This window comes from Ursus americanus, chromosome 36 (assembly GCF_024610735.1).
Source record: "Ursus americanus isolate L20-20 chromosome 36, mUrsAme1.1.p, whole genome shotgun sequence".
Lineage (NCBI taxonomy): Eukaryota > Metazoa > Chordata > Mammalia > Carnivora > Ursidae > Ursus > Ursus americanus.
The window spans coordinates 9,486,550-9,513,803 of record NC_142162.1 but is presented as its reverse complement, the minus strand read 5'-3'; the positions used below and the strand labels follow the sequence as shown (position 1 = coordinate 9,513,803).

The 27,254-nt window shown below is 36.0% G+C and overlaps 1 protein-coding gene and 1 non-coding gene across 2 annotated transcripts in view; both read right to left on the bottom strand.

Annotated features, from left to right (window-relative positions):
* Window positions 1–27,254, bottom strand: part of UNC13C (unc-13 homolog C) — a 631,335-nt gene that overhangs the window by 270,272 nt on the left and 333,809 nt on the right. Inside the window, exons 14-16 of the mRNA XM_087859197.1 lie at window positions 12,080–12,249; window positions 8,842–8,957; window positions 6,861–7,024 (exon numbers count right to left, since the gene is read on the bottom strand). Coding sequence (XP_087715323.1) covers window positions 6,861–7,024; window positions 8,842–8,957; window positions 12,080–12,249 — 450 coding nt within the window. The remainder of the gene's footprint in view (window positions 1–6,860; window positions 7,025–8,841; window positions 8,958–12,079; window positions 12,250–27,254) is intronic.
* Window positions 20,019–20,124, bottom strand: LOC123801882 (U6 spliceosomal RNA). The gene has a single exon (XR_006782357.1). It is a non-coding gene; the product is annotated as a U6 spliceosomal RNA (small nuclear RNA).

Here is a 27,254-nt window from a genome sequence, read left to right as displayed (position 1 = left end):
CTGTCAAATAAATGAATTGTTATCTTCTGGAATGGGGACTCCATAAGAGACTGGATCTTGACTTCTAGCTTGCTAATGTATCCTTAGGGCCGAGAAAACTTCTTGGCACATGGTAGGCCCTCAATAAATATTTCTTACAGGAATGAGTGATTCATTCATCAATTAAGCAGTACTCTCCTTAGAAAGCAGACTCATGGCTCAAGCAGCTAAAATAGACTAGTGCCTTCAAAATAAACTGTATCCCAATAGTTCTAGTTCAAATATAAATTCAATTAAGAGGGCCTGTACCGAAGTAAAGGTCGTTTGTTAAGGAAACCAAGGTGAAAAACACTGACTTAATGCTTTTCTCATTTGGTATTACAGATGCATGACCATAGTCTAATGAAATCTCAGATTTTGTGAGATACCTGGGGCTTCATTTTACAATAAATTGAAGACTCATTAAACACTCAGTTAAAATGTATTTGTTTGACAGAAATCACCTCCAGAGGACAATTTAATCCCTGATGCTGACGTGGAATTCCCTGCGTGTGTTTAGGGGTGAAAAGTAAGTCTATCAGAACGTTTATAAGAGCATTTATGTTTGCATAAATAAATGAAAAGCATCAAGGACTCCCAAAATTCTCATGATGAAAATAGACTCTGTGCCCAACATCATGACACAAAATACGCACAACAGTGTGCTTCTTTGGAAAGGAAACAGACTACTGCTCTTGCTATCATATATTGGAATTTTTTTTTTTTTAGATGGATTTACCATGTGGGAACAAATCCTCCTGGTCCTCGATCAACTGCTTGTCCAAACAGGAAAACTGTAATCCCTCTTCTCCCTCATGAATGTTCCAAAACAAAGAGTGTATTTTTATGCAACAAACTGAGCCAATAAATTGTGCCCTCATAGAAAATGTTTTGTGGTAAAAGGAGAGAGCATTTACAATAAGCAGGAGGTACCTTAGAGGACTGGGAAGTTCAGTATTAATGTTCAGATTATTTACCAGCAAAATAGATTCAGCCTCCTTCTTATGATGAGAACCTATTGTTAAATTTGAAGATATATAGTTAGTTATTCATAAATTCTTTTTTAAAACCTGTGTTATTCGTTGGCGAACAACAGGTCAAGAGTCAGTTTATTTATTTATTTATTTATTTAAGATTTTATTTATTTATTTGACAGAGATAGAGACACCCAGTGAGAGAGGGAACACAAGCAGGGGGAGTGGGAGAGGAAGAAGCAGGCTCATAGCGGAGGAGCCTGATGTGGGGCTCGATCCCATAACGCCGGGATCATGCCCTGAGCCGAAGGCAGACGCTTAAGCGCTGTGCCACCCAGGCGCCCCAAGAGTCAATTTATAATTCAATTACAGGAGTATTATTTGGATAATATGGTAAAAAAAAAAAAATCTCTGAGCTAGGACAAACAATCCTAAATTTTGTGTGGAACCAGAAAAGACCCGAATCACCAAGGAAAGGTTGAAAAAGAAAAAGAAAGCTGGCGGCATCACTTTGCCTGATTTCAAGCTATACTACAAAGCTGTGGTCACCAAGACAGCATAGTACTGGCACAAAAACAGACACATAGACCAATGGAACAGAATAGAGACTCCAGAAATGGACCCTCGACTCTATGGTCAACTAATCTTTGACAAAGCAGGAAAAAACATCCAGTTGAAAAAAGACAGTTTCTTCAATAAATGGTGCTGGGAAAATTGGAAAGCTACATGCAAAAGAATGAAACTTGACCACTGTCTCACACCCGACACAAAGATAAACTCCAAATGGATGAAAGACCTCGATATGAGACAGAAATCCACCAAAATCATAGAGGAGAACATAGGCTGTAACCTCTTTGACATTGGCCACAGCAACTTCTTTCATGACACATCTCCAAAGGCAAGAGAAACAAAAGAAAAAAATGAACTTTTGGAACTTCATCAAGATAAAAAGTTTCTGCACAGCAAAGGAAACAGTCATCAAAACAAAGAGACAACCCACAGAATGGGAGAAGATATTTGCAAATGAAACTAGAGATAAAAGGCTGGTATCCAAGATCTATAAAGAACTTCTCAAACTCAATACACGAGAAACAAATAATCAAATCCAAAAATGGGCAGAATATATGAATAGACACATTTCCAATGAAGACATACGAATGGCTAACAGACACATGAAAAAAATGTTCAAAATCATTAGCCATCAGGGAAATTCAAATCAAAACCACATTGAGATACCACCTTATGCCAGTTAGAATGGCAAAAATTAATAAGGCAAGAAACAACAAATGTTGGAGAGGATGTGGAGAAAGGGGAACCCTCTTACACTGTTGGTGGGAATCCAAGTTGGTACAGCCACTATAGAAAACAGTGTGGAGGTACCTCAAAAAGTTAAAAATTGAGCTACCCTATTCACCAATTGCACTACTGGGTATTTACCCCAAAGATACAGACATAGTGAAGAGAAGGGCCATATGCACCCCAATGTTCATAACAGCATTGTCCACAATAGCTAAATTGTGGAAGAAGCTGAGATGCCCTTCAACAGATGACTGGATTAAGAAGATGTGGTCCATATATACAACGGAATATTACTCAGCCATCAGAAAGAACGATTACCCAACATTTGCAGCAACATGGATGGGACTGGAGGAGATTATGCTAAGTGAAATAAGTCAAGCAGAGAAAGACAATTATCATATGGTTTCACTTATTTATGGAACATAAGGAATAGCAGAGAGATTGGTAGGAGAAGGAAGGGAAGAATGAAGGTGGGGTAAACAGAAGGGGCATGAACCACAAGAGACTATGGACTCTGGGAAACAAACTGAGGGCTTCAGAGGGAAGGGAGGTGGGGGATCGGGATAGGCCGGTGAGACCAGTGATGGGTATTAAGGAGGGCACATATTGCATGGAGCACTGGGTGTTATATGCAAACAATGAATCATGGAACACTACATCAAAAACTAATGATGTACTGTAGGGTGACTAACATAATAAAAATTTTTTTTAAAAAAAATCTCTGAAAGTTATATTTCAACACCTAACAGATGAACGTCAGTACTCTGATACTTCTCCAAATTAATAAATAATCAATCAATATGGTGTGCTCTAAAACGTATAAGGTAAAATAGATACCTACACCAGTTTTCAAGTTCTATTTTGCATGCTTCTGGCAACTCTGAACTTTTTTTTTTTTTAAGACTTACTTATTCAAAAGAGAGAGATTGAGAGAGTGTGCAAGTTGGAGGAGGGGGAGAGGGAGAGAAAGAATCCCAAGCAGACTCCCTGTTGAATGTGGAGCCCTATGCTGGGCTGGATCTCAAGACCCAGAGATCATGACCTGAGCTGAAAACTAAGAATAGGACCCTCAACTGACTGAGCCACCCTGGAGCCCTGGCAACTGTGAACTCCTGGTATGAAGAAATATGCCAGGAGAAGTTGAGAATAAACAGCCTCTACTTCTGATTCATTCAATTAAAAATATGTACTGAGTTTCTATCATGTACCCAGAATTTTTTATAAGGCAGTAATAAAACATACGGCTATTGGATTCGAGATATCAAATTGTACATCTTTGAACAGAATTCAAGTGTCCCTCTAAGTGACACCATTTGATTATGTCTCTTAAACTAGATTACACATGTAATTATATTATTAACTTATTGATATAAAATGTGTACAGGTCTATATTTCCATAAAAACTATTTCAACAACTAAGGATCATCAATGAATAGTAAATGAAGAGATCATATTTGTGTTGGTAGTCAAAATTTTTAGGACTTTGTAGACTGTCAAACAACAGGAATATTTTTTATTCTGACGAGATGGTAAAATTTGTACTGTCAAAGCAAAATTGTACTGGATATGATGAAATAGGCCAGGAAAATTTTATTCGAGGGTGTGCAATAAGGAAAAGAAATCAAATTCAGTCTGAACTCAACTCCACTAAAATAACAAATGGGGACATTTTTAATGGCTGAATTGGAAGGGGGATGAATGGGAGTTTTTAAGAGCTGGAGCTGGGGGAATCATAGTCACCTGTGTTTGTTAACTGGCATTACCCAAAGAAAAGATAAACTTTCTCTTATTCTCATGACCCCAGATAGTATTACAACTTGGAACAAGGCACCTGTCCAAATTAGGTTCCTACCGCCCCCTCCTCCCACCCCCCATAGAGACTGGGAAACAGGGGTCTATACTCCTTGATGATTGCATTTGAGAGAGATGCCCCCCATGTCCTTGAGAAAGCTAGTCCTGGGTTGTAAAACAGGCAAGAGGCTTTCAAAATATTTACAATTTAAAGAATTTACCATTGTAAGTTTTCTAAAGTAAATGCTGTAAGAAAAGGAAGGTCAGGGACCTTTGGGTTTAAGCCTTCTGGATTTTGTAAAGGCCAAGGTGAGAGGGAGGTCAGGGGCCTAGAGGCAAGTAAGAAGTGTGTCTAAAGCTTTGTCAGGTTGAGGGAAATGTGAGGGCCGTCTTGGTCAGTACTCAAAGCCGAAAAAAACACTTAATAAAGAAAAATATCAGTATCAAATCAAATGTATAACCGGAAGTAGATACAGTTGATCCTTGAAAAATACAGGGGTTAGGGTCACTGACTCCTGCACAGTCAAAACTCCACATATAACTTTTGACTCCCCAAAAACTTAACTAATAGCATACTATTAACTGTGACACATATTATTCACCAGTCACATAAATAGTCATAAACATGTATTTTGTGGGTTTTTGTATTGTACGTATTCTTAGAATAAGCTAGAGAAAGAAAGCATTAAGAAAATCGTAAGGAAAATACACTTACACTACTGTAAAACAAATCTATAATCTGTAAGTAGACCAAAAGTCCAAACCCTTGCTGTTCAAGGGCCAACTACATGATCTACTGCATTTTATCATCAAAGTGCTTTTCTCAATTTATTACCAAAAAAGAAGACATTTTTCTCCTTATGCCTTTCTGCCCTCTTTCACTCTTTAAACCAGCAGTTGGCAATCTAAGGCCACAGCCAAACCCAGCCCACAGTTTTTGTTTTTAAAATAAAATGTTGTCAGTACATGGCCATGCCCATTTGTTTACTTAGTATCTATGGCTGCTTTTGCACTTGGAATGCAGAGTGGAGCAGTTGTGACAGAGACTGCAGGACCCACAAAGCTAAAAATGTTTACTATGTGCCCCTTCATAATTATGGGCTCACATGTGGGTCACTGGATACCAAAGAAGTATCCAAAAATATTTTATTGTTACTGTTTACTTAGGTTAAAGGTAAGAGAAAAATAGAAGTGATAAAATGAATAAAGGATGCTCTTCCTCTTTTAAACTATCATATAGTTACCCTTTCTCTACATTAACATGATTGTGCTTCTCAGAATGTAGGAAACACGGCAAAGAAGTAATGTGACATCAGCTCACAGAAATATTTTGGAATAAATTTAACTTGATCCTTTCTTTTACTGGTATTTTTTCCTGAAGCAGGTTTTTCACTGCTGTTGTTTTGTTGTTGTCGTTTTTAACATAGCTCCCTTTAGGCAGAACAGTTCTTTTATTTTTGACTGTTAAGCACGGTTGCATTTCTATTGTGCTCAATTTGATATGAGGTATTCTGAATAATAGCCAATGACATGGGACAGAGCCGACGACAAAGTCACAGACTCCATTATGGCTGCCCAATTACAAAATAGGTTGCCTTAAAAGGAGCGTGCTGTTGCTGTGTGTGAACAAGCAGAGGGATGAAGACCATCAGTAACGGATGCAGCAACAGGGTTTCTGATCTGGAGAGAGGTTCAGTTGACCTCTAAGTTCCTCTTCCCCTCCATAATCTATAAGTCTTTATTATTTAGATTTAGGACATTCTTTCAACTAAAAAAAATACAATTGATCAAAAAAATTTTAAATGTAGTCTGACATATGCTGTTCTGAAATTATGACTGGTGATTAAATGCTAGGAACAGTAAACTTTGTAGAAGAGCATTGATTTTGGTCCAGTCCACATCCATCATTAGATGGTTGAAAATGACTGATTATCTGGGCCAGCATCTATTTGCTTAACATGAAAATATGTTCTCATCCTTAATATGAATGTAGTTTTCTAATGTATGTACATAAATAGCTTACATCTTATATATCATATATATCTAAACAAGATGCATTTATACACCGAGACCAGGTTTCAAAAGGTAAACTGTAGACAAGAGATAACCCAATTCTTAACTCTTACTGAAACTCCTTAGTAAAGGTCTATATGGGTCACTTCCATAGAACCACATTTACTGCAGTTTGTGTGTTCTCAATAAATCTTGTTTTTGCTGAATTAGCAGCACTGATATAAACATAGGAAGGAAGAATATGCAGCCTATTGTTTGGGTCGAGACACTGTCATGGCCCTGGATGTGTCTCTGACACTAACAGACTCTGTAAGTTTGATGATGCACTTCAATCATCAGGCTTTAGCTTCCTCAGATATCAAATAAGGCATGGCTTCTCAAACTTTAGAGTTTAAGAGGAACATCTGGAGGGCTTATTAAAACACAGATCACTGGGCCCCACTCCGAGAGTTTCTGATTCGGTAGGTTTGGGGTAGGGTGGAGAATTTGCATTTGCAAGTTCCCAGTTGTTGCTAACGCTCCGTCCAACGGAGCACACTCTGAGAACAAAATAAGGTTTGGGAAGGTGGTGGTAGTGAATCACCAAATCCTTAATTAACACTTTATAGGTGTGAGAGAGAGTAGCCAGCATCCAATGGGCACATTCAGATCTAATTGACTTTGTAATCAAAATTTCATTTGAATTAGAAGAAAGGAGATGAATTTTTTTTTTCTTTAGATTTCAACAGAGATCTTCGAACACTGTACGTATTCTAGGGTACTTACGTCATAGCTTGATAAATGGATTCAATCCCATAACGCATGGCAAATTCATCGACTATTTCTTGGGAAGCATCATCAAAGAAAACCTTCCAGGCTTCCTCCCCTTTGACCTCTGGGATTTTCACTCCACCATTAGACTTCACTTCAGTCAAGTAATGGAACAGATTCTAAAAGTAAGTGGTTTTCAGTTGTTCAGTAATTCCTCAGAATAGGCCAGAAATAGGTAACTGTATCTCTCGGTAATTTACATTTGCACTGAGATTGCATCTAATGTTTCATCAGCATATAGAAGCAGTAGGAATATATTGGATTTTTTTTCTAACTCACCTCATATTATGCAAATTGGTTTTGTTTCTGCCTAGGTTTACACAGAATCAATGATTCAAATGTTTCATATGTACCAATTCACTGTAGAAGGAAGTAAAAGTTTTTGCATGTAAACATTTCTACATGCTAGAACCTACTTTGCACTCATGGGCTCGGAGTAAATTATAGGGCCCTGAATGAATACTGTAATTTGGCTATGTTAATACAGAATTTTAGTATGTTAAGGGCTTTGACTGTGAAATGGTAGGAGTCAGAGCTATGAATTGAAATTAAGAATGAATGAGAATTTTGTAATGAAATAAAAATTACTACATACAATTTCTTTTTGCTTCTACCAAGTTTGAGAACTGACATATGGATCCAGCCTGGGTCACTAAAGGACCCTTTCTTGGATTTAATTCTCTTTGCTTCTTGCAGTAGCAGAAAAGGACTCTGGAAAGCGAAGTATAATGCTGTTCCTCTGATCCCAAATATTCTCTGCCCAAACTTTAAGGCCAGAGTTGGCTCTCTATCCTGCCAGTTCAGGGATTTCTATTTATTGATTTGAAAACTGAACCACCTTTCTTAAAGGACTAATACCACTGGCCAGACTGGAGTCAGGAAATGAAGCCTAGGTCCTGTATCTAATTACGTGTAATGTGTAAATGACTTAAATACTCATCCCCATTCCTTCTTTAGTAAAATGGAAGTGCAAATAATTCCACATGTAAAGTTTCATAGATACATTTAGGAAAAATTATGTACAAAGAGCAGAGATTCTCTGTTATCTTTTTCTACCTTAGGAAGTTACTTTCTTCTCCACCTCTCTGAACATGGGGAAAGGCACATTCCTCAGCTTCGCCTCTTATTTTCTGATACATGGGACAAGTGTCCTTTTTATCAGAGAAAGGCTCTCGGGACAACTCCAAGCTCTCAGATGCAAAGCAACCAAAAGAAGTCCAAGATTACACGTCTGTATATCTACACTGAGGTGAATCTGCCCTTTGAATTCAAACTGGGTAGTCTAACGTCTACGCCAACCAAGGCCTACACTTCAGGGGTGGGTATATGCTCTACTATTCGTGGGTGGTAAGGACGTTTTGATCCTCTCTCTCCCTAGCATGTCTGTGGAATCAGTAATTAAAATGGTGGATGGTTCAATATGTATGAAGCTCTTTGTTATTCTAGAAAAAGGAAAAAAAAATCATTGCTTATTACGCTGGCTACCAAAAGCCACTGATGTAATATCAGCATTTTTGTATTTCTAATCCTCCCCACTAAATCTTTAATAAAATATGAACACTAACTCAGAGTTCTCAAAAATAATCATATTTGGATCCTCTCCTGCATTACTGAAGTACTGTATGTTTAATGCTTCCAAAATATTTGTCCTAACTTTTGTTTTTTAAACAAAGGCTTTTGATATTTGCCTTGTTTGTTAATACCTGCCTCTTGTGTTTGTTCTCTCAGTAGAGGACATCTGCCCACTCCACAGAGAGCAACGCATAGGCTGTAGGACACCCTAGCACATCGCAAGCTATAGTACAGGGTCAGAACTCCGGGAACAACTGCACAAACCTAACTCAATTATATTTTGAAACTAAATATTTTGTTGTATAATCCATAAAGACCTATTTCTTTTCTAAGTTTTATTATTAATACAATTCAATTCACTTACCTCATGTAAACATGTATACTGTATATGATATGGGGCAACCTTCTCCTCTCCTTTTATTTCCACATTGATTTTCAATCGAATGGCCCCAGACACAGCTGACTTATCTGTCCGTTTCTCTGACAAAGCAAAAAAGTAATTGGTCATTTTTGAAAATACCATATTTCTCAAAGAATTTCTCAAAAGCTTTAAAAAGGCTTCCAGGGCTAAAAGCCACTTTTCTAGATCAGGTTTGATTATTAACTAGCCATTATGATTCTGGTAAACACAATTTAAAATACTGTTCCTATTGTGTCACTAATTGTCAAACTGCATTATGGACACGTCAAATAAAGAAGCGTAATCAGAAGACCCTGCCATTCTGATACAAATTTCTGTGTACTTGATCAGTTTATACAAGGAAATTAATTGTTTGGGCAATTAAAAGCAAGATAACGTAAAAATACAATTAACAGGAAAACTATTTCATGCAAAAGCTTTCGCTTCTCTTTCTATGCTTGAAAAGATACGTCAAAGCTCTAACAAAAAATTTGTTCATAATTTATCAGTGATTCATAAAGACCTGCAGTCTATGGCCTGTGTTTACTAATGTGTTGGATTAACTGTTTATTTGGATGGAATCAATATGTAGTCAATTCAGTCAAATAATGTGTATGTGTGATATGATCTGATCAGTAGCTTTAAGAGGAAAAAAAAAAGCATAACCACAAAATTCCTAGAGTTTGTACATAGGGGACCTACATTTGATATCTACATCACAGATGAAATAAAAAGAGGCAAGCTGACCCATTTCACAAATGAAACACAAGGAGGTAGAGTGACAGAGAAAGTGGCGAAGACTTATTGACCCTCTTTCTAAGCATAACTATTTATAGTCATGAAAGTACAGTGAAATCATAAAGTCTGCCTTTTTCTTGTGGAATGTCTGCTGACTTTTCGTTGTTAATATTTGATAGTCATTATGTTATGAAGATTCTTCCCTGAGGAGTGCCAGGATCATGAGAGTTTCTCCTACTGTCTGGGAGATAGTTGATTCTCAACAAATATTCTAGTTCTCCACTGGGGCCAAAAGAATGCAAGTCCTGGAATCTTTTTATCACAGACCTCTGTCCAAAGTCCCAGGGAGCATTGCTGGTTCTTTAACTATCATCCTCCCCATAGACCAATGGGACACAAGCTCTGCTTAGATGCCCAGGGATTTGGGCCAAGTCCTCCTCTGCATGGCAGAATGAATTCTATGTGATATGCACTCTATTGTACAATATGTACTCTATTGTACAAAGAGTACAAACATGGTACTTATGGGAATTGAACCTACTGAAGGATTTTACACGAATCTAAAATCTGTCGTTCCCAGCCTCCCTCCTTCTCTCCTTCTCTCTCCTCTAAAACTCCCAATATCAGCAAAAGAGGGCACAAACATAAAAACTGACGGTGAGCTGAGATTTCCCTGTCCTGTTGCATCATATTTTCCTCCCCATACATGGAAGGACCATTTCAGCGTAAGAGCTGAATAGCCGATTTTTACTGATTTTACTAATAGCTCATTCGAGCTCCTTGACAAAGTGAATAGACCCACATCAAAAAACATGTGACAGGAGGCAAAGACATCAAAAGAATTGTTCTTTTGTCAAAAGAATGATTTAAGGAATTTCTGCTTTGGATTCTAACTACTTCAATTCAAGGACATGCTAACCTACTACAGAATAAAAAGTCTATGTACAGGTAAACCAGTTTACAACACAATTTGTGAGTATTGCACAGAGCTCAGGGCCTGAAGTTTGCTCTTACCTAACATCTCTGTTTTGATATAGAAAGTTGTCTTATAGTATAAACAAGATACAAGAGGATGATCACTATAACTGAAAAAATGCATCAATAATGTAGAAGCACCAATTTTCTTTAAGGAAGATTTCTTTAAATTATATCTTGATATTGGGTTCTTAGTCTAGCTTGAATCATTTGTATCCAGATAAGTTATATATCTTTCCTTCTTTAAAATTATTGTATTATTTAGAGTTTCATTAACTCTATGACTTTATCCTTTTACTTTGTCAAATATTACATTATTTGAATTATGTGGGTTTATCAAAAAGCCAAAAGCACTCTTTAATTTACTACAATATATTGATATCCTAAATGGAAACTCTTTGTAATCCTGGGACTGTATAAACACTTCCTTGATTTAATCAGCCCTTAAAAATTTAACTAAAATATTTCAGATCATATGGCTAAAACATTTTTGATCTGACAATACTCAGTTTGTTCTCTGTATTGATAGATCAGATTCTGGTTTTTGTTTACTCATTTGTTTTGTCTTTTAGATTCCATTTATGAGTGAATGGGGCTGGGGGAATGGGCAAAATAGGTGAAGGGGAGTGGGAGAAACAGGCTTGTGGTTATGGAATGAGTAAATCTTGGGAATAAGAGGTACAGCACAGGGAATATAGTCAATAATACTGTACTAGTGTTGCATGGTGATGGATGGTAGTTACACTTGTGTGAACACAGCATAGCATCCAGAGTTGAATCAGTACGTTGTACACCTGAAGCTAATGGAAAATTGTGTATCTACTATAGGCAAACACGTTTTTTTAAAAAGATATTTTGGATCATGTCCTTTATAGAAACTGAGCTGATCCATATATTTTTTACTACTATTAAATCAGCACTGAAGATTCTAGATTATTCAATTACTGTAAAAGTCAAAATACAACTTTATTTAATTCTTGGTTCCATAATAAAATTACATTTAAGAAGTCATGCCAGCTAAACATATTCTCGATATTTTTATCAAGAGAGTAAACATAAATCCACATATATATGGCTTTGCCAACTAAACCCTACTTTTCTATCATCATTTGAAAGATATTCAAAATACACTTTTCCTTTATTGCTAAAATTTCAGTAAGGGACCAAAAGGAAATGAGTCAAATAGCATAAAGTCATATGTTTTTTATTTCCTATACATTTGGCAAAATTTTTGAAGCTATATTTATGAATTAAAAATCAAGAAGGGGATATTTTTTCCTAAAAGACACCCAGTTGATTTTTTGAAAGGGTTTCTCTTTTCTTCTCAAATTTACCAACATTTTTCAGCAATACTGAATTTGAATAAATATTTCAGCAGAATGCTATAGAAAGTCATTGATTATTTTTACTTATATGGGAATATAACACAGGCCACAGATATTCTGAAATTTTATTTAACTGTTTTTCAAGTAAATTTAAAAATAGTTACCTAAGTTGTACCAGACATCCATCTCTCCACTCAGGGTTCTCACTTCTACAATTGTTTGTCCCAAAAAGTCATCTGACTCCTTTTTGAAATGTTGCTTGACTCTGGATTTAATGTCATCATCTTCATCCCACACTCTGACTTTGATTCGGTCTGTGGAGTTATGACACTCACTGAAAAGAAATGTGGATAAGTTAACAACCATTGGTAACTGCTTGAACTAGCATTTGACCTTAGCAACTCTTTCTAAACCTGTCTAATCCAGAAATGCATAGTATGTTATCTAATAAATGAGATTTCCCACTGACCCATTCCATCTATAGGATGTTACAAGTGTCAGGGATATTGAAAAATGTTGCATTTAAGCAATTTTAGTACAGGGTAATCATACCCTATTCCATCATATTTCCTTTAACTGAATTAAATATAATCAAATATGGGTCAAAAATCTTTAGTGTATTTTCTCTGTGATATATTTCCTTTTTGCAGTGGTTATCTAGAACAACACAACCATGCTCAGAAAATACTGCACCATCAATATAAAGCTAATTTTACTGCTATGGATGTCACAGAGTATAAATGACAATACAGTTATGTACTAGTACTTAATAAACTAAAAATCCCAGTAAGTATATAAGATACTGTTAAATCAATGAGAATTAGAGCAAAATCCTTCTGTTTTTAAGAATAAACTGCACACTTTCATCCATTTCTCATTTCAAGTTTCCCTCCACCTACTCTTCTTGAACCCACACATATGATGTTAGTATTTCCCACACATATTATGGTGTTTCCTGACCCTATGGCTTTTGTATACACTCTTCCCTATGCTCCTGTGCCTGCCAACCAATCATTCTTTAAGCATTGGGTCATCACCAGTTCTTTTTTTTGTAGCTATTGAGCCAATTAGGATGATCGATGATGAGCTCTAATTTGCTCTGCACATGCCTTCACTCTAGCATAAGGATCTTCAACATGGGATGAGTGGATGAATTCTGAACATCGAAAATGTATAAAGAACTTATAAAACTCAACATCCAAAAAACAAATAATCCAGTTAAACAATGGGCAGAAGATACAAACAGACATTTTTCCAAAGAAGACATACAGATGGCTAACAGACACATGAAAAAATGTTCAACATTACTCATCAAGGAAATACAAATAAAAACTACCATGAGATATCACCTCACACCAGTCAGAATAGCTAAAATTAACAACCCAGGAAACAACAGATGTTAGCGAGGATGCAGAGAAAGGGGAACCCTCTACACTGTTGGTGGGAATGCAAACTCTTGTAGCCACTCTGGAAAACAGTATGGATGGTCCTCAAAAAGTTACAACTAGAACTACCCTATGATCCAGCAATTGCACAACCAGAAGAATGAAACTGGACCACGTTCTTACACTATACACAAAAAAATTCAAAATGGATGAAAGACATAAATGTGAGACAGGAATCCATCAAAATCCTAGAGAAGAACACAGACAGCAACCTCTTTGACCTCAGCCGCAGCAACTTCTCATTAGACACGTCTCCAGAGGCAAGGGAAACAAAAGCAAAACTGAACTACTGGGACTGCATCAAGCTGAAAAGCTTTTGCACAGCAGAGGAAGCAACAAAACTAAAAGGCAACCTACAGAATGGGAGAAGATATTCACAAATGACCTATCAGATAAAGGGCTAGTATCCAAAATCTATAAAGAACTTATCAAACTCAACCCCCCCAAAAAAAAATCTAGTGAAGAAATAGGCAGAAGACATAAGCAGACATTTCTCCAAAGAAGACATCCAAATGGCCAAAAGCCCCATGAAAAAATGCTCAACATCACTTGACATCAGGGAAATACAAATCAAAACCACAATGAGATACCACCTCACACCAGTCAGAATGGCTAAAATTAACAACTCAGGAAACAATAGATGTTGACAATGATGCAGAGAAACGGGAACCCTCTTACAATGTTGGTGGGAATGCAAACTGGTACAGCCACTCTGGAAAACAGTATGGTGGTTTCTCAAAAAGTTAAAAGAACTATCTTATGACCCAGCAATTGCACCACTAGGTATTTATCCAAAGGACACAAACATAGTAATTGGAAGGGGCACACACACCCCAATGTTTATAGCAGCAATGTCCACAATAGCCAAACTAAGGAAAAAGCCCAGATGTCCATCATGAGATGAATGGATAAAGAAGATGTGAAATATATATACAATGGAGTATTACTTCACCATCAATAAGAATGAAATTTTGCCATTTGCAACAATGTGGCTGGAACTAGAGGGTATTAAGCGAAATAAGTCATTCAGAGAAAGACAAATACCATGTGATTTCACTCATATGTGGAATTTAAAAAACAAAACAGATTAACACAGGGGAAGGGAATGAAAAATAAAACATGATAAAAAACAGGGAGGCAAACCATAAGACATGCTTTAACTACAGAGAACAAACTGAGGGTTGCTGGAGGGGAGGTGGGTGGTGGAATGGAGTAATTGGGTGATGGGCATTAAGGAGGGCGCTTGATGTAATGAGCACTAGGTGGTATATGCAAGTGATGAATCACTAAATTCTACCCCTGAAACAAATAATACACTATATGTTAATTAAATTAAAAATGAAAACAAAGAACAAAACCAAAAAACAAACAAAAAAGATAGAACTACCCTATGACCCAGCAATTACACTACTAGGTATTTACCCAAAGGATAAAAAAAATACTGATTCAAAGGGGCATAGCACCCCAATGCTTATGGCAGCATTATCAACAATAGCCAAATTATAGAAAGAGCCCACATGTCCATCAACTGATGAATGGATAAAGAAGATGTGGCATATCTACAATGGAATATTACTCAGCCATAAAAAAGAATGAATTTTTCCATTTGCAGTGACAGGGGTTGAGCTAGAGTGTATTAGGCTAAGCAAAATAAGTCAGCCAGAGAAAGACAAATACTATATGATTTCACTCATATGTGGAATTTAAGAAACAAAACAGATAATATGGGGGAAGAAAAAGAGGCAAATCAGAAAATAAACTCTTGACTATAGAGAACAAACTAAAGTTTGTTGATGGGGAGGAAAGTGGGGGGATGGGCTACATGGGTGATGGGGATTAAGGAGGGCACTTGTGATGAGCACTGAATATTGTATGTAAGTGATGAATCACTAAGTTCTACACCTGAAACTAATATTACATTGTATGTTAACTGAAATTTAAATAACTTGAAAAAAGAAAAAAAATAATTTCATCTTTATTTTCCTTCAATTATGAACATAAACAACAAGCCATGTCTGTATTATGAGTACCTGGAAGATTTTGTCACCAATAAAACCAAGATATTTATATGTAACATTATCATTGTTATGAAACTTGCAATATTATTTTTAACTATCATTTACTGTCCTATAAGTATTCTTCAAAATAATTTTCTTTTCAATTCTATATATCTTAGAAATATACAAATAAATGATTTTGAACAGCATCCATGGTTTTCACCAGATTGCCAAATGGACTCATGGCATAAAAAATACTTAAGAACTACTGACAGAGTTCTCACTCTCCCATTAACCTATGAGGCAAGATAATACTGCAAATTTAAGAATAAAACTTGCAGTATGACATGACAAGGTGAAAAATAAGCCCCACTATTTCTATGTAACCTAGAGCTTTCTACATAGAGCACTTTGGCAACTTCTGGGATTTTTTTGGGGGGGGGGTTGTTATAAACCTTCAGGGGCGCTAGTGGCATTAGGTGGGGTAGGCCAGGGATCTGGACACCTTACCATCTGCTGGACAGTCTGCATGATTTGAAATGATGCAAAGGCATTAATAAAGACACAAAATGCATTGAAAATCAACTCAGTTTGGGACTTGTTTTTTTTACATATAAACACCAACTCTTCTATGTATTTTAAGATATAGAAATTTCTTAGAAAACAGTTAGTGTCTAAATCAATAATCAAAGAAAAATTTTGTTGTTGCTGTTCAGAACTTTACCAAGAGCTGTTTTCCACTTTGAGAGATTATATTACCAATGTCAAAATCGCTCAAAGTATTTGAATCAACGTATGTGTATCAGTCTGTAGCTGAGATAATCACATACATGCTAATTCTACCAACATATGAAAGCATGTAACTACTAAATTATGCATTCCAGGATAGTTGTATTTTACCCTTATATGTTAAAATACATATTAGATTACATTAAATATTTTTTTCTTTATATTATAGTTGGAACATTATGCTGATCTTTTTGAAATTATATTCATAGATGAAATTATATATTATTTTGTTTCAGCATAAAAAAAGTCATCGAGAATTACTTTATATAAAGGGGGTCATTAGGTCTAATAGGGTTAACTATTTCTACCTGAATTAACCTCAAAGAATCTATAAAATGAGGTTAATGATACCTGCCGTAGAAGATATTTATAGACATTAAGTGAAATAATACAGCAGTTAGTGCAGTGACAGACACTTAAGTGTTTGATCTATAGTAGTCATTAATATAATGTCCTCATTTCATAGGTTATTTTTGAAGGTAGAATCTAGGTTTATTAATATCTCTGTTCTTCACATAGTTTCTGGCATGCATGTAGCATTCACAAAATATTCATTAAAAAATCCACAAAGTTTTGCCAAAAAATTCCCTTTATTATACTCAAAGGAAAAATAATGTCATTCTTAGAAATATCATGTATATCAAAGAAATTCTCCAATCTTGATAGCTCTTTTACTATTAAAATGTGATGGGAACAGTGGGGAAGGAAAAATAATTTGTCAATGATACTGTATCCATTGCAGTAAACAAAACCACTTTCAGCCAAGGAGAGCGGCTGGAATAGATGACAGCACAGCTGTCTCCTATCTAATTCGGAATTCCAAAGATAACACCTGGAATTATAGTAGTGAGGATATTGAGATAGAGAAATTTTTGGCATTTAATGCCAAATTTATATTAAAAGTAGCTCAGATTTTAATTTCTTTGCTACCAAAAAGAAAAAAAGAAATCAATGTAGAAACAACAAAAAAATATCAGCTCCTAGCTCATTTGTGTCATTCTCAGAAAAATGAAAGAAAACTTGGAATATCAATCAAAATAGTTATCCTTGCTATAAATTTAAAATGCAAAATATTACAAAAGCCAAAATCCTTTTTTGTCAGTTTTTGATAAAATAAATCACCAGAGTTCACATAGGTTCTAGGAGACAGCCATGTAAAAACATTCTAACTGCAAATAACAAGTGCAATAAATAGCAAACTCTACCTAATAGAGATTGGTAAATATTTCTAGAATCTGTTATTTAACAAAATCAAAATATCCTGTCTCATTTTTAAGAATAAATATTTGAGGCTCTAGTTTTTGTTGTAAATTTAAGGTAAAGATTTTTAGCTTGATACACACACACACACACACGCATATACACACAAGTAGTAATCCATATAAAACAGTATAACATATATACATACATGCATACATTATAACTTTTCCTTATACATAATTCATAACTGTATATGCACATTGTTTCTGTATGTGTCTATATCAGATGAAGAGAGAGACAATAATATCTCTTTTCAAATTCCTATTAGAAATAACTCCTCTGTACCAGATGGAAGTACACCTTCCAAATGACTGCTCACATTTCCATTATCTTCTTCATTAATTTGGTTTGTATTTTTTGTTATTGTGCCATCAAGAGTTCACCATTCCCTCATCCATCTACTCATTCACCCACACAGCAGTTATTTTTGGAGCACCTATTAACCTACAGACACGATCGAGACTTAGTGAGGTTAGATAATTAAACCAACCATACTCTTCCTTTTTTAAAGTCAAAATAAAGTGCATGCGATATTAATGGATTCAGAACAAATATAATCAATGATGTGCCCGGGTTCTTGTGATTTTGCTGAAGGGAATTTGAGTATCTCTGTATGCCTCATTGATTCTATTTTTTATTTCTTAAGTAAATTTTTAAATTTAGAATAATTATGGATTTAGAGAAAAGTTGCAAAGAGAAGACAGAGAGTCCCTGCATGTCCCCCAGCCAGATTCCTCTATTAGTAACATCTATTACTAACATCGGTTCTGTGTATTTTTCCTCATAAAGACATGCCAGTTGCTACTTTATCTTTCCCAAAGAAATTTTTGTAAATAATACTTAAAAATAAACAATGTTTGCTATTATGTTTCAGGTTTAAACTGTCAGAAACATATATTTCTGATCTCTGCAGAATAAAGACAATTGTGGGACCACTACTGCAAATACTGGAAATGACACGAGATTCTGCAATGCATATAAAAGCAGAGATTGAGTTCAACAGTGTGGTGAAGAATCGTCACATATGGGTGCTCAGCATCTCTGAACATTCTCCTTCCATTGTGGCTATATTCCTCCTTATGTTCCTCATCTTCCCAAGACTGAAGCTAGAAAACTCCCATTCCTAGATTCCTTTGTAGTGATGGCCCAGTTATTTGACCTACATTCAAGCAAGATGTGAACTCAAAATTAAACAGAGTGAAGCAGTGGTTCTATTCTGAGAATTTGCTCATTGGGCCACAGTGGTGGTGGAGCATTTAGTATTTTGATGCAGAGTTTCTGGTATTTAGTCTCAAGGAGCAAAAATATTGATTAATGATGGCAATGTTGTTTTCTCCAAAGAAAGCCTGTGATGTAATTGGACATCGTTTCTCTACAGTGGCTTCAAAGGCAGGCACTCTGACCTCCCCAAACAGTCTTGAGCAACCTAACAGTGTAGGAAATAATTTTTTTCTGCCTAAAACTAATGACAGTGAACCCCAGTTCATTTGCAACCAAGAATACTGACGAATGTAGTAACTCTAAAACAACGAAGAGAGCTTCGATAACAGGACTTCTGTGGAACTGACTGTGGAGGACATGATGGGGGTCGCTGGCAAAGATTTCACGACCTCAGTCTGGAAAGCCAATTCATTTCCAACAATAGCAGAACAGCTGGTCAAACTGTTGCTTGCTATACCTTGCAACTCTGGGCACAGGTCGAGCAAAGCTTTTCTATCATGTGAATGGCTGGAATAAAATTTAGAATGTTGCCATGTGTATTAAGTTTGGCTGCTTTCGAAAAATGCACTACAGTAGAGATGCACTCAAACTAAATCCAGCCAGTCTGTAAGCAGCGAGGCAAGGCAGCACAGCTACGCCCAAAGAGGCCCACTCTGCTTGTGTCCTGCAGTATAAATTGGCTGAGGATATCATAGTTTGGAACCCCACAAGGTTGAGGAAAGCCAGCAGCTTCTGTATATAAAAATGTAACGTACATGTAACAGCAAGGGTTTCTAAGTGCAACTTCAAAAAGAGATAAAATTGTTGCCCCTGGGCTTTTCAAACACTTTCCTTCAGGAAGTCTCTGCGCGACAAGGAAGGGAATTTAGCGGCAGAGATGAAATCAGTGGTGTGGCATTCATTCCCACCTTGGCATGCTTACTATTTTGCAAAGGCTGAGGCAGCAACCACGAGGTCAAGAGAAATTAATTAGAGCACAGGAGCTGGCAGTGAGGAGTTAAACTGTGCAGGCTTATGTGGTTACTCATAAAATTGTCTTGAAGCCCATCTCCTGGAATCCTGGTAAATTTTCTAGGGAACAGTACTGTCAAATGTGCCTCAGGCTGGCTACAGCTGTACTTAAAGTAAATGCCTTTTTCTTTTCTTTTTTCTTTTCTTTTTTCTTTCTTTTTTAATGGGGGGGGGGGGCAGGGGGAGAGGAAGAGAGAGAATCCCAAACAGGCTCCAGGCCCAGCGTGTGAGCCCAATGCAGGTCTCAATCTCACAACCTTGATCCCACAACCCTGAGATAATGACCTGAGTCTAATCAAGAGACAGATACTTAACCAACTGAACCACCCAGGTGCCCTGTAAATGCCTTAGTCTTATGCTGCTGCTTCTTATCATCATCAACAAATAAGGAATGCTTCACTAATTTGTCTGTCACCCTTATGCAGGGGCCATGCTAATCTCCTCTGCATTTTTCTTACTTTAGTATAGGTCCTGTGAAGTGAGTACCTTTAAATTATTTTTAGAGCCCTCTTTCATTTGCTTTCACTTTCCAGAGTACCTGCTTAGAGTGTAGGCATTGACAAATTGAGCAAGGAAGGTCTCCCGAGATGTAGAACCAAGGACCTGGAGGAAAAATGGATAAAAGAAATTCACCTAGAAAGCACAAGGGGCTGCCAGATGGGTTAGCCAAGTAACTGCTCCTGCTGCTAGGATCAGAAAGTCCTGAGTATCCCTGTCTAGCAGGAGTCTATATTTGCTAACGTACCAACAATGGTCATGTCTTTCCCATTTTCCCTATTACTGAATGAGATTTTTAAATTGCTGTTACCCTATCTTCTTCTCTCATCACAATAATACATTGGGAATTTTGGAGGAAGATGACATGCCTTTAATTTATAAGTCCCGGGGTCACAAAGAACCAAACCCAGAGCTGAAGGAGAGACTATACAAAGATCATGGACTTCAAGTGAAATGAAGTAACCAGATAAAAGTTGGGGACTGCCTACCTTGGAAGGAAGAGGATGAATTCATTTTACTTAAATACAGAGATAGAAAAGTTATATATAAATGTTGAATGGTCAACGAGGTAGAAGGTGTCCAACACTATAAATGTATTTACTCAACAACATTTAGACCCTTCCTTTTTCTTTTCTACTTTTATGTAGTAGCTCAGCCTTCCTTGTAACTGGAGATGACCACCTGACATAGTTTTGCCAATTAAATATAAGCCAAAGTCTTCTGGTCTTGGTCTCTTACGCTTTCCTCTTTAATTACTCTGGAATGTGGATAGAGAACAGCTTTCACTAGATGTTAAAACAGGAAAATGGAATAAACTACGTTCTTTGTTGGAATAATTCAGGTGCTATACTAGCCCTCAAATGCCTATACCTGGAATTCTTGCTGAATGAAATCAACTGCTTTTTTTTAATCTAGAACCGTGGCTTAATGTGAAAGTGAATGAAATTCTAATAAAATCAAGTAGGAAAATAATAAACTATGAAGTTCATTTTGCTTGATTGTATACGAAATAATTTAAAATGTTTAATTTATGAGCTGTTACTATTTTTTATACTTGCTGTGTTTTATGTCACTTAACTATTTAACATGTTTCATAAATCCCGACTTTTATGAAAATACGAAGTTTTGCATTTCAGATGGGAAATAAAAGGCTCACAAAGGAAACAAAATTTGACACCAAGAGAAATATCTTTACATACAAGAAAAAATCTGACACATATAATAGAAAAAAAACATAGTCCCATTAAATCTCCCTCTACTAGACCATATCCAACCTGGTTAATTAGATAGCCAAGACTTCTGGTTTAGTCTACCAGTTTGTGAATTTGTTTTTTTTTTTTTTTTTCAGTAGAGAATAAGATATTTTACTACACAAACTCTTGATAAATATTGTTAGACCCATTTGCCTTGTAGTTTTCCTTTAACTAAAAATAATTGCCTTCTTTAAAGAATGGTTCATATGTCTAATTCTATGTTTTCTTAATTGTTAAAAACTGGTTTTATTTCCATAGTAATAAGATATGTTATTTCTTACCAAGTTAAAGGAAAACATTTATCCCTCTGGACTCAAGATTTGTGTGTGCGTGTATGTTATGTTTTTAATTCACAGGTACCGTATCTCTATAAAGTCAACCACTATTTGGCCAAATTATTTTTGGCAGCCATCCAAATGACTGATCCCTATGTAATTATTTATTCCAACTTTGCAAATAGTCTCAATGCAAATATTTTTAGATTTAGAGTTTCCCAGAGAAGGCCCAATACCTATCTTCAATGATTAAAGCAAAAAACAAAACAAAACCAACAAAACAAAACCAAAATAAAACGCAAGTCATCAGAGTTTAACTCATTCTGAGAATGATGCTTTACTCTGAGAGATGCCCCTGAATTTCATCAAGTCCATAAAGCCTGAATTCGATGGGAAGAAAGAAGCCCTTGCCCAAGTAATCATACTCTGATGGGAAGTCATTATTAATGTAGCATATTAACAAACAGTTGTTCGAAGAATGAAAAGTGCACCTACAGCGGCACTAGATCTAATGAAGCGAGTAAAACATATATCACGTGGCAACTCTGTCCGGAAAAAAGCCATAGGAAGTGATGTTACGTTCAAAATCACGTCTATTAAAATTATGCAAAATTATAGCCACACGTTTTAAGTGTAGCAAACGAGAATTCTATATTTTAAATGGTATTATATCGGGTTTGGTTAACGGAAACGTTAAGAGAGAGATTAAATATATATGAATAAATGCATGTGCGCGTGCACGCGTGTGTGCATGCGTGTGTGTGGGGGGGTGTATGCGTGTATGTGTGCGTGTGGGTGTGGGTGTGTTTGCACTGAAACCAGCTGTAAAGGGTATGTATCGAAATGTAGCAGAATTAGTAAACATTTGTATTTTATTCTTCATATTTATCTGGTACAATCAACAAAAGTGGTCTTTAAAATATCTAGTAATTGTAAATAATCCCATTTCAACTCAGATCTTCAAGGCATAACACTGAGAAAATCAGCAGCCAGAAACCGGCAAGAGCCATCCTGAGGCAAAGCAGCAGCAGCCTTTTAAACAGTAATTAAATTCTCTAGTTACAGCTTGATTCTTTAAACTCTGACCCAGCAAATGGAAATACTGTGAGACACTCAGTGTTCATATTTCCTTTTAGTGATTTATTATGAGTTATGTAACCCACTTCCATTGCCATATTGATGTCTCATTTGCTCCTGAATTAAGATCCCAACCCTATTACCTTTGAATTCTATTACAGTAGATGAACAGACTCAGTTCAAAACCCAGGGACCATGCCCAGCAACTACTCCCGCCTTCATTTTAAAGGACAATTTAGTTATGAGTGTCAGGATCAAAAAACAGTCCCCAACATCTCACTTTTAAGTTTTCTTGAGGTTTTTCTTTATAGTAATTGTGCACTGTAGATCCATTCTATAAATTAATGACCAAGAAGATGATAAAAATTAGGACAAGAAATCAATTCTATTATTAGCGGCACTTTTGAAAAAGGACAGGAGGTGAAGAGAAATTCATGCACTGGCATTTAAAGGTTGGCTGAAAGATGCCCTTGTACCGGAACAGATCCTAGAACCAAAGGGCAAAGTAATACCTTGTAAGATAGACCCATTTGTCTGCCCCACCTTCGAGCCCCACAGTTAGATCATGAATACCTCAAAGTCTTATATTCTATCTTTATATCCAGTATTTTCTTCAGATACTAATGTTGCAGAATAAAATTATTTTAATAACTGTCTTAAGAATTGTTAAATACTATTAAAATATTAGCATTAATTAATCAAAATTAATGATGTTAAATAATAAAGGTAAAAAACCTTCAGACAAATCCTTTAGTGTCCATTTTGCTGTGAAGAGAGAGACCACTTACGAAGACAGATATTACAAGATCTATAGGATACCATTTATATGTGGAGTCTAAAAAAAACTATAAAAAGAGAGTAAAATGGTGACTATCAGAAACTGGGGTTGGGAGAATAGGAGAGGTTTTACTTAAGGGTTCAAACCTGCAATTAGTAGATACATAAGTCCTGGAGAGCTAGTGAAATCACAGTGAATATCGATAACATTATAATAATCATCTAGTATGCTGAAAGACCAGATCTTAATTATTCCCACCACAAAAAAAGAAATTATGTGACATGAGAGGGGCACTGTTGCTACAATAGTAATATTACAATATAGAAACGTATCAAATTAAGGTTTTGTACACCTTAAATTCATATAATGCTATATTTCAAATGTATTTCAAGTAAAATTAGCAGGTAGAAAACTGGAGAACCAACTAGCCCATTCAAAAATAGGAGAAATGAATAGCTGTGTAGGTGTAGTTTCTATTCACCATTTCTTTGGTTTGTCATATATGTTTCCAATGCAGACACACTGTTCATTGTGTTTCTTAGGACAAGGATTTCTTTTCCCTACTCCTCTACCTGATGAGCATTTACCTGTCTTTCAACACCCGGAGAAAATACCACCTCTGAGTGAAACTTCCCCTGGGAGTTTTCTTGTTTTTGTTGGTTTTCATTTTTCAATCCCTAGGACCTGTAGCAAGTAGATATTCAAAATTGCTTACTAAAAAAAAAAATAAAAAAAAAAAAATCACGGTTTCTTTTTCTCCACATTCTCACCAACACTTGTTATTTCTTATCTTTTTGATTGGCCATTCTGACAGGTGCAAGGTATATCTCATTGTGTTTTTTTCCCTTTTGAAGGCATATATATATATATTTTTTTTTTTTTTTAATTTTTAAGTTCAATTAGCCAACACACAGTACATCATTAGTTTCAGATGTAGTGTTCAATAATTTATCAGTTGTGTATTGTGGTTTTGATTTACATTTCCCTTGTGACTAGTGACATTGAGCACCTTTTTTGTGTGTCTGTTGGCCATTTGCATATGTTCTTTGGAAAACCGTCCATTCACATACTCTGCCCATTTTTTTAACATTTGTTTGTGGGGAGGGGGTGTTGAGTTTTATAAATTCTTTACATATTTTGGATATTAACCCCTTATCAGATACATCATTTTCAAATATATTCTTTCATTCAGTAGGTTGCTTTTGTTGAGAGTTTCCTTTACTAGACAAAAGCTTTCTATTTTGTGTTGGCAAGGATGTGGAGGAAAAAGGAACCCTTGTGTACTGTTGGTGGGAATGTAAATTGGTACAACTACTGTGGAAAACAGTATGGAGTTTCCTCAAAAGATCAAAAATAGAAATACCATATGATCCAACAATTCTACTACTGGGTATGTACACAAATAAACACTAATTCAAAAAGATATGTGCACCCATGTTCACTGAAGCATTATTTATAATAGCCAAGATATGGAAGCAATCTAAGTGTCCACTGATGGATAAAGAAGATATACATGTACACACACACACGAATATTACATTGTCATAAAAAAGGATGAGATCATGCCATTTGAGACAACATGGATGGATGTAGAGGGTATTATGCTAAGGGAAATAAATAAGACTGAGAAAGACAAATACCATATGGTTTACTCACATGTGGAATCTAAAAAACAAATGAATAAACAAACAACAAGAATCAGACATAAATACAGAGAACTGATGGCTGCTAGAGGAAAGGGGTGTGGGAAGACGGGCAAATGAGGAAGGGAAGTGGAAGTTAAAGGCTTCTAGTTATGGAATGAACAAGCCATAGGAATAAAATGTACAGGACAGGAAATAAGAGTATTATTGTAATAGTGCTGTATGGTGATAGATGGTAGCCATACTTCTACTGAGCGTAGCATAACATATAGGGTTGAGTCACTATGATGTACACCTGAAATTAATGTAACATTGTGTGTCAACTATACTTAAATAAAAAAATAAAAACAAATATTATAGTAAGAGTAATCACACTCTTTTTTATTGCTCATTAAATATTACAAATATGCATGTTCCAATTAGTGACATAATTAGGTAGCTGAAATTGAACCATTTGTTTGAAGTCAGAAATAAAGTTGACTTTGGATGTGTGTTTGACATTTATTTGACATTTGAGTAAAGACATTATCTTCCCAAGTCTGACTTTCAGTGGTGACATGCGTTTTTTTTTGTTTTTTGTTTTCCCTTAAACTTACTTGCCCATGAAATAAAGAAGCTGTATGCCAATGACCTCTAAAGCAAAATTTAACTGTAAAGAGCCTGGAACAGTGCATGTTGCCCTGTTCTGCGGATGTCCTATTGTAGCTCGAATATTCCAAGATCTGTGGTTTATAGAAGTTATGCCATTTTATTTTATTTTTTAAAAAGATTTTGAGAGAGACAGAGAGCATGAATGGGGGTTGTGGGTACAGAGGGAGAGGGAGAAGTCGACTCTCTGCTGAGCAGGGAGCCAGATGCAGGGCTCTATCCCAGGACCCTGGGATCACGACCTGAGCTAAAGGAAGATGCTTAACCCACTGAGCCACTCAGGCACCCCAAAGTTATGCCATTTTCATTTTACTTTCAAGGGCAAGGTGTATTAGGTATGATGGAGTAATAGAACAGGCTTGGAAAAATATCTGCCTGATTCAAATTTCATTTGAGCCACTTACTAGCAGTATGACTTTGGGCAAGTTATGCAGTTACATTGAGTCTCCAAGTCCAATTGATAAAATTAGAATATCAATAATTATCTTTTAAAGATGATTATATATGTAACACTTAGAAGGGTACTGGGCACTTAGTAGGTTTTTAATTATAGCTAACTAATGCAGCAAATTCTATCACTCAAACAGATAAATATAATTTGCCTTTAACAGCAAACAAAAAGTTACTACAGATATAGGAAACAGGAAAAATTTTAGTCATCAAAACAGGAAATTGATTAAATAATCAATACTAATGCGATAAAATCTCATTCAGATATTAAAAATACTGTTTTAGGTGAGGGTTTATTTGGGCACTCTCTATACTGTTCCATTAATCTATATGTCTGCCTTTATGATAGTGTCATACTGTTTCCATTACTGTAGCTTTGTAGTTTTTTTTTTTTTTTTACACCCTTAAATTTTTAAGCATATGATACAGTATTGTTGACTATAGGTATAATGTTGTGGAGCAGATGTCTAGAACTTATTTCTCTTGCTTAATTGCAACTTTGTGCCTGTTGATTAGTAACTTGCCAATTCTCCCTCTTCCCAGCTCCTGGAAATGACCATCCTAGCATGTGATTCTAGGAATATGACTTTTCGATATCTAAGTGGAATCAGGCAATGTTTGTCTTTCTGTGGCTGACTTATTTCACTTTGTATAATGTCTTCGAAGCTCATCCATGTTGGTGCATATTGCAGAATTTCCTTCTTTCGTCAGGCTGAATGATAGCCCACTGTATGTATATATCACATCTTCTGTATTCATTCACCTATTGATGGACATTTCAGTAGTTTCCACGTCTCGGCTACTACCAAGAATGCTGCAACGAACATAGGAGTACTAATACATCTTTGAGATTCTGCTTTCAATTTTTTCTTAGGTAAATACCCAGAAGTGGGATTGCTGGATCACATGGTAGTTCTATTATCAATTTGTTAAGAAAAATCCATACTGTTTCCCATAGTGGCTGCACTATTTTGCATTCCCACCAGCTGTGTAC